The sequence below is a fragment of the Lissotriton helveticus genome, chromosome 4_1 (genome assembly GCF_964261635.1).
Source record: "Lissotriton helveticus chromosome 4_1, aLisHel1.1, whole genome shotgun sequence".
In the NCBI taxonomy this organism is placed as follows: Eukaryota; Metazoa; Chordata; class Amphibia; order Caudata; family Salamandridae; genus Lissotriton; species Lissotriton helveticus.
The window spans coordinates 557436110-557448724 of record NC_136063.1 but is presented as its reverse complement, the minus strand read 5'-3'; the positions used below and the strand labels follow the sequence as shown (position 1 = coordinate 557448724).

At 48.3% G+C, this 12615-nt stretch overlaps 1 protein-coding gene across 1 annotated transcript in view; it reads right to left on the bottom strand.

Annotated features, from left to right (window-relative positions):
- TRPA1 (transient receptor potential cation channel subfamily A member 1) overlaps positions 1-12615 on the bottom strand; it is an 812153-nt gene that overhangs the window by 591390 nt on the left and 208148 nt on the right. The window contains exon 4 of the mRNA XM_078686165.1: positions 9427-9602. Within this exon, the coding sequence (XP_078542291.1) occupies positions 9427-9602 (176 nt within the window). The remainder of the gene's footprint in view (positions 1-9426; positions 9603-12615) is intronic.

Genomic DNA, 12615 nt, shown 5'->3' with positions numbered 1-12615 from the left:
GCCATACCCTCCCGAACTGTACTGGGACCCCTGAAAAGTTCTGCCCGGAGCAGACTTAGAGCTTGCAGAACAAGGCGGTTGGGGAAGAAAAGAGGAGTAGGGCAGAGGACTGATGGAAGACTCCGTGTGTAAGGTACCACCCTGGCCCATGGAGGGATGCTGCCAGTAGGCCGAGGCTTAAAGAGGAAACGTCGGGAGTGCCCAAGGTGTGGCAGAAAGAGGGCAGTGAGACATGCCCCGGGTGATTCCTATCCCTTGCTGGACCGCCCAGGCCTCTGGCCCCAGGGGTGACCGGAGAGACAGATAGAGGCCAACCATGGGCAAAGGCAGACAGATTAGGTAATCTCCCTCCCAGACTCATATCGAGCAATACGCCACAAGCAATGTGGGCACTAGCAATGCTGCCTCATCCAGATCTCCGGTGCCCGAGGGTGACCTGTCTACTATCCTTCAAGCGATCCGAGATTCAACAGGGCTCCGTGGAAACCAAAATCGGCGATGTGCGTGTGGACATGGCACTCATTAGGAAAGATCTCTGTAACGCTACAGCTAGGATCTCAGAGTCTAAATCTCGCCTATCCACTGTTGAAGATGAGGTCTTAGTAATGAAAAATTAAGTATCAAAGCTCCTCTCCCACATGGCCTAGCTACATAGGTGGGCAGGGGATGCGGAAATTATTCCTGCCGTAACAACCTCAGTCTGGTGGGTATTCCAGAGGGGTAGAGCCCACTGAGTTGTCGACTTTCATTGAAACTTGGGTAAAATCTTGGATGCCAGTGGAACACCGCTCCACATGGTTTGTGGTGAAGAGGACCCATCGCACCCTTGCACATAAACCACCTCTGGGAGCCCCCACAGGCCCATTATACCAAGCATCTTTAAGTTAAAGGACATGGATGCTATTTTGCAGGAAGCGCGCTCACAAGCCAATCTCTCCTACCAATGCTCTAAAGTAATTGCATTCCCGGACTATACTAAAGAGGTCCAGGCACAATGCAGATCCTACACTGCAGTCAAACAGGGGCTCTGAGCTCTCAATCTCTCGTATTTACTCCTGTTCCTGGCCCATCTCAGGTTAATCCACAACAACAACAGACACTTCTTCGACTCCCCGGAGGCAGCATAGACTTGGGCTACAGAGGAATGTCCCCTTTCTGAGCGCAAAGTAATATCCTCTTCTCCCACACCAATGTAACCTAATATCACAGGGGAAAGATCAGCAAAACCACAGTGAAGACACACTCGGTCCCGGCAGGGACGCTACATGCAAAGGAGGAAATCCTCCTCACCAGAGGTGACCATGAGAAGGGCCTCCGGCTCTCCTCTAACAATGAGATCACAAGCCCTATCGCAAGAGCAGGACACAAGTGGAGAGGTGCCTCAGACCTGATCACTGACCACGGAGATGGATGGGGCCAGGGATTCAGACCTGTCCCGCAGCCCAGCAATATGATTGGTCACCCCCAAAGGTTATGGGTGTGGAAAGGCATCGGACTTGACGGTCACAAACATTTCCAAACTTCTGAATAACTATAAATCCTGCTATGTGGAGTGGTCCACCACTCTGCCCTCAATTAGTAATCTTTGCACTTGTTCTTGTCTTTATTGTTAGGGCAACAGTTGTTTCAAGGACGAAATCTGGTGGGAGGGTAGGAGGCCAGTTTGGGGATTTGTTTGTTTGTTCTTTTTTTACTCCTTCCAATTGCTTAAGACATATTACACGATGTGTGTCCATCACCCACATGCTGACACTGACTCAGGGACATACCAGTTCCCCCTACCCGCGGACCTCGCACACAAAGTCCATGGCCCCCCGGGCTGTCATATGCAGACCCCACCTTCACCTGGAGCCCCTAAGCATCCTCTCCTGAAATGTCAACTGTCTCCTGGACAAGGGGAAGCATGCTGCAGTCTTTAAATTCTGAAATCGTTCTGTCCCCTCCATCCTCATGCTGCACGAAAGCTGTCTATTAGGTAATCGCTGCCCAGTCCAAGCCCGCCAAGGATTTGACAGGGTGTACTATGCAGGATTCATATGGGGGTCTCAAGGAGTATAAAAAACACAAAGTAACTGTGGGTCTTGAACAGGGAGAAGGCTATGTGTGTGTTCAGAAGACTATATGTGTGCTTACCACTAGAGGCAAAAACCGGACATTTTACCTGATGTGAAAAGTGTCCATCAGTTACTCTTCCTGTACCGCCCAATTCATCATTTGGTTTACTTCACATAGTAAGCAGTCCAAGTTTAAGGCATCTCTTAAGATATTTGAGATGACTAGTTCTTAGGATTTATCCAAGATGATTGGTGGATGCTTGTCTGTTGGTAACTGGAAAGCAGTGCATGAGTGATGAATGAAAAGAAAAAATGTGCTCTTAATAAAATTGGAGAGTGTACGCATTAACAACTTTATTCTGAAGTCGTGCACTTCCAAGACTAAAAACAGAAGAGTGCAAAAAAGTCAGATGGTTCAAACAAATAACTTCTGACTGGGTTTACTGGTCGACATGTTTCTGCGGAAATTTACAAGCCCAAAATGGTGCCTACCGCTTCTTCAGGACCCATTAACTTTAATGCTATAGCTGAAAAGTGAAAAAATAATAATAAGATCATTTGTGAACAATATTGGTAAATATCACCTGTTCACTTCTGGTAGGCCTCCTTAATTTCAGGGAGAACGTGCATCACCTCACCTGGCAAGCAGCTCGGGACAATGGGGCACCGCTCTGTCCGTCGGAACTCCTAGCAGCCAACCGGGCTGTTTGGGGAGGTGGTCTCAAGGAGTAACAATCCTTCTCCGCCACTTCTTTCCCTTTGTAGTTAGACGAGAACTACGTTACCCCCAGGGACAAGTTTTAGCCCTCATTGGGACAGAGGGGGGACATGCAATAAATCTTATCACAGCCTACATAGCCCCAGCAGTTCTTATGCCCTCCCTTCGCAATCTTGCAACTTTTCTGATGTCTCTTCCCCCAGGGTCTCCCAGCTTGGCTTCTGCGATGTCTGGAGAGTATGGAACCCACGTCTCCACCAATACACTCATATATCTGCGGCCCACCATACTCGATCAAACATTTACTATTTGTTTATGCCCGCTCTGGACTGCTGACTGGTCGCAAAACATCCACACACTTGTTCAAGGAATCTCACCCCACGCACCCCTATTTCTGGATCTCAGAGGGCCTATGGAAGTTATTCACCCCATCTGCTTATTTAATGCCTGGTTCCTGCACCATAAAGAGTGCAAAGAAGCATTTAGAGATAAACTGAGATGATACGTTATGGGTGTCAGGTAAGGTGACAACCAGAGGCTTTGCCAAGGGGTACATCGAAAAGACACACCAAGCCTGAGATGAGCGCCTCTCGCTATTGGAAGCCTGTGCAATCCAATTGGAACAGGCAGCAGATGCAGAGGCTGCGGGTAATACAACCCGTCAGTTTGACTTAATTCGTGAAGAAATTCATCATACTTCCCTAGAATCGGCCAAGCAGATGTGGAGGTCCTCCGAAGCGCAAGTCTACGGGGGGGTTACAAAAATGGCAAGCTCCTTTACCAGTTGAATAATTCCCGGATTAGTGGTTGTGGACAGGCATACCCAACGTGTGTCATAGGTGATAGCCCAGACATTTGCATCTTACTACAACCATCTCTATTCCAGAGCGCGGAGTCCGGCCTCAGATGTTGGATCTGACTTCTTGAGGTAAGTCCACTCTCTCAGCTGCAGGAAACGGATAATCAATTGCTTGACCAACCCCTCTCACAGGAGGAGATAAGCCAGGCCTTATCGGTGCTGGCCACATTTAAGACTCCAGACCCTGACGGCTACCCCGCAGAATACTATTTGGCGTTTAGGGAGATCCTAGTACCACAGCTTGAGGCATTATACACCGAGGCAATAGAGGAAGGAACTTTTCCTCGATAGTGGTCATCCCTAAAACAGAACCTCCCTCCAATCTCTGCTCCGAATATTGTCCGATTTCACTGAGCAATAGTGAAGTCAAATTGTACGCCACGATTCTCACTACCCATCTCAAGAGAGAAATCACAACACTAATACACCCTGGCCAATGTAGGTTCATGCCCCGCCATAGTACGAGATATTGCCTGAGATGCCTGCATATGGCCCTGGCTCACCGTCATCTCCTTCCACCGTATCTGGCCCTCTTAATGATCGACTTTGAAAAGGTCTTTGACACAGTGGACTTGTGCTACCTGGAGGCCGTACTGATCCATGCAGGGTTTTGGCCATATTTCAGAGGGCTTTTAAAGGGGTGATACCCCAGGCCATCGGCTCGTATCCTGACCAAAGGAGCCCTATCAGATTCACATCGGTCGAGGGACTAGACAGCGTTGCCCTCTCAATCCCCTGCTTTTGCTCTTGCTATAGAACCATTAGCCCAACTTATTAGGTGTGATGCCCAAGTCCTGGGATGGCAGTGGAATGCGTCCCTTGAAGAGCGTATTGCCCTATATGCAGATGATGAGCTCTTGTTTATGGCTGACACTGCTCGCTTGCCTACAAATCCTGACACTCTTTGGTGAAGCTTCCAGCTTGAAGCTTAATTTGGCCAAATCAGTACTGGTTCCGTTGCATATCTCCTGGGAATGTGAGGAATGGCAAACCAACATTCCCATCAGAGGATTTAGCTTTCGTTACCTGGGGATCTGGGTGGCAATTCACCTAGAACTAACCTGGTCCCTCAATCTCACCCCATTACTTTAAAAGACCAGGGAAGATCTTCAGAGGTGGCAGATTCTCCCATTGAACCCAATGGGGAAAATTGCAATAAACAAAAGGATGATATGTCACTGGTTCTTATACATATTGCAGAACATACCTCTCCATCTCCTTCGGCAATGGTTTTGTACCTTGGATAAAACGACAACCTCGTTCCTCTGGGGCAATTTGCGACAGGGAGTGGTGTTGGCCTACTGCCAAAATGCTCCATATGATGGTGGAATGGGGAGGACCAACCTCGTCCTCCATTACATATCTGCTGGTGATCAATGAATGGTTTTTAGGGGAGTGGTCCGACCTGAGATACCAACTAGAATTGGAAGCATTGGGATTCTCGCGGATCCAAGCAATGCTGTACTGTTTTCCAGTTCCCTATGACATTCAGAGCATAACCAGATCAGTCTTCCTTGCTTGGCATCGGCTCTTCAACACACACACAATAGGAAGCCAGAATCACCCTGCAAACACCCTTCTGGCAGGGCACATGAATGAAAGAAGCAGCGCGTCTGGAGGGGTTTCCAAAATTGGACCTTATTGGGATCACTCAAGTAAGCGATGTGTGGATGGGGTGTCAACTCTGAATGTTTCAGGACCTGCAGACCATACACTCCCTCAACAATGCAAAATTTTATAAATAACTGCAGCTTCGGCATTCCCTCACAATGCATATCCCCAGGGGTACCACTCTTCCAGAGTTTAGTCTCTTAGAGGCCAAACTCCTTATGGGAGAGATGGGAAAGGGAGCGATCTCCCAGATCTATAAAACCCTTGTTAATAATTTCCCTACTACCTTAAAACACTTGAGAGCTCGATGGGAAAGATGGATGGCACCTATGGAGGAGGAGGACTGGAGGGATGCCCTCATGGCCCCCGGGTAATCAATATCTCAGCTCGGTTGAGATTGATCCAAACCTACCTCTCCACTGCATATACCTCACCCCAGTCAGATATACTGAGTAGGATGTCTTCCAACCCCAAGGTGCACACAATGTATGGAATAATCTGCAGACTTCTATCACATAATCTGGTCTTGTGCTATTATATATCGAAATACTGGGCAGAGGTGGTTGGTGAGTTGAGTGGGTTTCTGGGATGGGAGGTTCCACTCACACCCCAAGATCTACTTCTGAGGGTCCTGGATGGCATTGGTGGCTCCAGGGCCGACAAAACATTTCTGGGCACAGCCACCATGGTAGCTAAGGGAGACATAGCAACCAGATGAAAAGAGCCTACCCTCCCACCATTGTTACCCATTGGCCGATAGGACTGGACTGGTGCCCTGTCCAAGAACAACCTGTATACCTTGCTACAGTGTCTGAACAAAGGTGGTGTCTCGGGTGCGGCCCTGAAGTGGCTAAAATCCTTTCTAATCGGGTGCAGTTTCCAGGTTAGGCAGGTTGCACACTACTCCGAAGATATTAAATTGGAGCAGGGAGTTCCTCAGGGCTTGGCCCTTAGTCCTTCCCTGTTCAATTTATACATGTCTCCTTTGGCAGAGATTGTGCAGGGCTTCGGAGTAGTTGTAGTTTCTTATGCTGATGACACCCAGCTACTGGTCTCCCTATCCCAGGAGCCTAAGGCTGCGTCTTCCAATATTAGAGATTGTATGCAGGAGCTCGCCTCCTGGATGGATAAGAACTGCCTGAAATTGAAGGGCAGCAAGACAGAGGTGCTGGTGGTGTGAGGCAACACTTCTAGCTGTACCTCGGAGTGGTGGCCTCCGAGTCTGGGGCCTATCCCTACCCCTTGTACCGAGGCGAAAAATCTGGGAATCTGGGTTGATCCTACTCTCTCTTATGATGGTCACATCCGACGAGTAGTGGGGAAATGTTTTGAAGTATTAAGAAAACTACAGAAAACGCTGGATCTTCTCCCACTAGGGGCGAGGAAGTTGATGATACATGCATTGATTACATCACGTCTTGACTATGGGAACATACTCTATCTGGGAACCACTGCTAAGGGCCTTGGGAGACTACAGGTTAAGGGCCTTGGGAGACTACAGGTTCTACAGAATGCCGCCGCCCGGTTGGCTCTGATGCAGCCTAGGAGAGCGGTACAAAAGGGGGTGGTGATGGACGGAGCATCTGAACCAATCAAACACTCACACCCAGTCAAAAGATCTGGGTTTGATCCAGCACCGTTCTTTATCCCACTCTGCCACCCCAGTTCAGACATGGCTATATGCAAATTAGTCTGACCCTGTGCCTCATGGGAACAGTCCAGCCCGAACTGCCAAGCCATGCCTTCCGTGGACCGGAAACAAGCTTCCGAGGACCGGTTTCTGGCATTCCAGCCATCTTCAGCCCGGCTTGCTTGAATCCAGTGGCAAAGTGAGCAAGGGACTCACGTCTGAGCATACCCTGCCACACTTATGGCGGCCAAAGCGGTACAAAAGGGGGTGGTGATGGACGGAGCATCTGAACCAATCAAACACTCACACCCAGTCAAATGATCTGGGTTTGATCCATCACCGTTCTTTAGCCCACTCTCCCACCCCAGTTCAGACATGGCTATATGCAAATCAGTCTGACCCTGTGCCTCATGGGAACAGTCCAGCCCGAACTGCCAAGCCATGCCTTCCCTGGACCGGAATCAAGCTTCCGAGGACCGGTTTCTGGTATTCCAGCCGTCTTCAGCCAGGCTTGCTTGAATCCAGTGGCAAAGTGAGCAGGGACTCACGTCTGAGCATACCCTGCCACAGTTATGGCGGCCAAAGCGGTACAAAAGGGGGTGGTGATGGACGGAGCATCTGAACCAATCATACACTCACACCCAGTCAAAAGATCTGGGTTTGATCCATCACCGTTCTTTAGCCCACTCTGCCACCCCAGTTCAGACATGGCTATATGCAAATCAGTCTGACCCTGTGCCTCATGGGAACAGTCCAGCCCGAACTGCCAAGCCATGCCTTCCCTGGACCGGAAACAAGCTTCCAAGGACCGGTTTCTGGCATTCCAGCCGTCTTCAGCCCGGCTTGCTTGAATCCAGTGGCAAAGTGAGCAAGGGACTCACGTCTGAGCATACCCTGCCACACTTAAGGCGGCCAAAGCGGTACAAAAGGGGGTGGTGATGGACGGAGCATCTGAACCAATCAAACACTCACACCCAGTGAAAAGATCTGGGTTTGATCCATCACCGTTCTTTAGCCCACTCTGCCACCCCAGTTCAGACATGGCTATATGCAAATCAGTCTGACCCTGTGCCTCATGGGAACAGACCAGCCCGAACTGCCAAGCCATGCCTTTCCTGGACCGGAAACAAGCTTCCGAGGACAGGTTTCTGGCATTCCAGCTGTCTTCAGCCCGGCTTGCTTGAATCCAGTGGCAAAGTGAGCAAGGGACTCACGTCTGAGCATACCCTGCCACACTTATGGCGGCCAAAGCGGTACAAAAGGGGGTGGTGATAGACGGAGCATCTGACCCAATCAAACACTCACACCCAGTCAAAAGATCTGGGTTTGATCCATCACCGGTCTAGGAGAGCGGCATCAAAAAAGGCACTTGACTCATTACATTGGCTCCCAGTCAAGAAAAGAGTGATGTTCAAAACGCTCCTCATATGTCACCGTATTGCCCATAATGTGGGTCCGGCGTATCTAAGAGACCTAGTCACCAAGTATGCTCCTAGCAGGTATCTTAGATCCAGCGGGACGGGGCAGCTGATAATTCCCAAGGTGAGGAAGGCCAAAATGGGAGGCCGCTCCTTCGGGTTCTAGCTGCTCAGAATTGGTATAGATTGCCTATCCAACTGAGGCTTGAATGCTCTGAAATAAAATTTAGAAAGCTGCTGAAAACCCACTTGTTCTCTGCTCAGTGTTAGGCAGTCCTCTGCTGCGGTATCTGTCTCCTTCCTCTCACCTAGCGCGGGGACACGCCGAGATGGCGTAACCATGCGCTTTATAAATGTTATTATTATTATTATTATTAGGCAACAGGTTGTCCAACCAAATATAAATGAGCATGGGGTAAATGGTTGGGATTGAGGGAATGTAGGGGCGATAGTGGGGTACGGGAAACTGCAACCTCGATCATATTGCAGCACTGCAATGTGTTACTAAGGTTTTGTAAGGGCCGACAGCCCAGCAAAGTAGATGTGATGGGCGACAACCGGATGTGACCTATTATCATGAACAGTCGTGCCTATTTGTTTGTTTGATAAAACTAATGAATTTGAGTATCATAAAACAATAATCAGAGGTAGAAAAGGTGCAAGAAATGGAGTAACAGAAAATGATGGTGCCCCCTTGCAGAAAGTAATGAGCAGCCACTGAGTCTCCCATATCTCCCATATATTCATTGGCCTTTTGCTGAATGAGGGCTCCTGGAAGGGATGGGGTCTCCTAAAAGTGTGGGGGGTCCCCTGCACTCAAGAGCTTCTTGGACATGTGTTTCTCCCCGGTGTGTAGGAATATAGGAGAAGCAGACCATGTCAGAAGAAAAAGCTAGTGGGGAAGTGCCTAGTTATAGTAATCTGCAATTTTAACACCTGTGCTTATCAAACTTTGAATTCAGTTTGAGTTTGTATCTACAATGACATCAACCAACATGTGCATCAAACACATGGCTCCAAACCTGCCATCAGATTAATTTATTTCATGAGTCTCACTTATATTATTACTGGTGTATAAGTTTAGTGCCAGGCCGCCAAAAACAACGGTTGGATATTCATTCATCATGACAACTCACCTCCACCAATTTGTTGCGAAAAAGCTGTATGGAGTTGTGTAGAGGTGACATCAAATAGCAATTCAAAATGTTCGGATTGGCTCCTCTGCATAGGAGAAACCTAACACTCTCTACCTGGTCATTCTCCACTGCCCAGTGCATAGGTGTGTTCCCTTTGCAGTCAATAACATTGAGCACTATATGAAAAAACAGAAGGCTAAGTTAGAACAGCATCCCTATAACCAATTGCATAAACATATATTATCAACACAATACATGTAATTGCAGAGCTTAGGAGAAATGCTGATTGAGGAGGATATTTGTTAGAAATCAAAATTTCTGTTTTGCATGTATATACTAGCGAGAGATAATTATACGCAAGGGTAAACTTTATGTTGGTTTTGTCGACCTCCGTGCAGCATTTGATTTAGGGCCAGATGTACGACCCGCTAATTAGCGAGGCGCAAGTTGAATCGCATTTGTAGGTCACAATTTGCGACTCGCTAATTGGGATGCACAACAGTGTCTGAGACACTGTTTGGGATTCCCAATAGTGTCACAAATTGCATGCCACATGCATATTAATGAGGCTGTTGCAATTTGCTACCCCATTGGGAATGGCTGGCACTCCCAGGGATGGTGGCCTGCTGGGGTCAGCAGACCTCCATGTCTGGGACTGCCTTTAAATAAAGCAGTTTAAAAAAAAAATGCAGTGCGTTCCCTTAGGGGAAACAGGATGGATTTAAAAAATAAAAATGAAAATTTTGCAAATTGGTTTGCGATTTACAAAATATGATTAGTACATGGGCCACAGGTTTTTTGCAAGTGCAAACGGGTCTAAAACCTTTGTACATCTGGCCCTTAGTTCCCCGTCCCAAACTATGGATGGGGTTTCCTACTCCCGTGCCAAACATTCTTATGAAACTACATGCTGACACACTTGCCCTAGTGAGGCTGTAATGCCAGAAACCGGTCCCCGGAAGCTTGTTTCCTTCCCAGTGTAAGAATTGGCTTTTGTAGTTTGGTTTGCCCTGTTCCCATCATGCACTGGGACAGGAACAGACTAATTTGCATACAGCCAGGTTCTGAAACTGGGATGGTGCAATGAGCTAAAAAACGGTGTTGGATCTAGCCCTGATCTCTTGACTGGGTGAGAGTATTCTGCTTAATTCAGAGACTCTGTCCCTCACCACCCCTTGTTGTAAATAATTTTGTCCACCCTAAGCGTGGAAGGGTATACTCAGACATGAGTAACTTGCTCATTGCACCATCAGGATTCAAGCAAGCCGGGCCGAAGACGGCTGTAATGCCAGAAACCGGTCCCCGGAAACTTGTTTCCTTCCCAGTGTAAGAATTGGCTTTTGTAGTTTGGTTTGCCCTGTTCCCATCATGCACTGGGACAGGAACAGACTAATTTGCATACAGCCAGGTTCTGAAACTGGGATGGTGCAATGAGCTAAAAAACGGTGTTGGATCTAGCCCTGATCTCTTGACTGGGTGAGAGTATTCTGCTTAATTCAGAGACTCTGTCCCTCACCACCCCTTGTTGTAAATAATTTTGTCCACCCTAAGCGTGGAAGGGTATACTCAGACATGAGTCCCTTGCTCATTGCACCATCAGGATTCAAGCAAGCCGGGCCGAAGACGGCTGTAATGCCAGAAACCGGTCCCCGGAAGCTTGTTTCCTTCCCAGTGTAAGAATTGGCTTTTGTAGTTTGGTTTGCCCTGTTCCCATCATGCACTGGGACAGGAACAGACTAATTTGCATACAGCCAGGTTCTGAAACTGGGATGGTGCAATGAGCTAAAAAACGGTGTTGGATCTAGCCCTGATCTCTTGACTGGGTGAGAGTATTCTGCTTAATTCAGAGACTCTGTCCCTCACCACCCCTTGTTGTAAATAATTTTGTCCACCCTAAGCGTGGAAGGGTATACTCAGACATGAGTCCCTTGCTCATTGCATCATCAGGATTCAAGCAAGCCGGGCCGAAGACGGCTGTAATGCCAGAAACCGGTCCCCGGAAGCTTGTTTCCTTCCCAGTGTAAGAATTGGCTTTTGTAGTTTGGTTTGCCCTGTTCCCATCATGAACTGGGACAGGAACAGACTAATTTGCATACAGCCAGGTTCTGAAACTGGGATGGTGCAATGAGCTAAAAAACGGTGTTGGATCTAGCCCTGATCTCTTGACTGGGTGAGAGTATTCTGCTTAATTCAGAGACTCTGTCCCTCACCACCCCTTGTTGTAAATAATTTTGTCCACCCTAAGCGTGGAAGGGTATACTCAGACATGAGTCCCTTGCTCATTGCACCATCAGGATTCAAGCAAGCCGGGCCGAAGACGGCTGTAATGCCAGAAACCGGTCCCCGGAAGCTTGTTTCCTTCCCAGTGTAAGAATTGGCTTTTGTAGTTTGGTTTGCCCTGTTCCCATCATGCACTGGGACAGGAACAGACTAATTTGCATACAGCCAGGTTCTGAAACTGGGATGGTGCAATGAGCTAAAAAACGGTGTTGGATCTAGCCCTGATCTCTTGACTGGGTGAGAGTATTCTGCTTAATTCAGAGACTCTGTCCCTCACCACCCCTTGTTGTAAATAATTTTGTCCACCCTCAGCGTGGAAGGGTATACTCAGACATGAGTCCCTTGCTCATTGCACCATCAGGATTCAAGCAAGCCGGGCCGAAGACGGCTGTAATGCCAGAAACCGGTCCCCGGAAGCTTGTTTCCTTCCCAGTGTAAGAATTGGCTTTTGTAGTTTGGTTTGCCCTGTTCCCATCATGCACTGGGACAGGAACAGACTAATTTGCATACAGCCAGGTTCTGAAACTGGGATGGTGCAATGAGCTAAAAAACGGTGTTGGATCTAGCCCTGATCTCTTGACTGGGTGAGAGTATTCTGCTTAATTCAGAGACTCTGTCCCTCACCACCCCTTGTTGTAAATAATTTTGTCCACCCTAAGCGTGGAAGGGTATACTCAGACATGAGTCCCTTGCTCATTGCACCATCAGGATTCAAGCAAGCCGGGCCGAAGACGGCTGTAATGCCAGAAACCGGTCCCCGGAAGCTTGTTTCCTTCCCAGTGTAAGAATTGGCTTTTGTAGTTTGGTTTGCCCTGTTCCCATCATGCACTGGGACAGGAACAGACTAATTTGCATACAGCCAGGTTCTGAAACTGGGATGGTGCAATGAGCTAAAAAACGGTGTTGGAT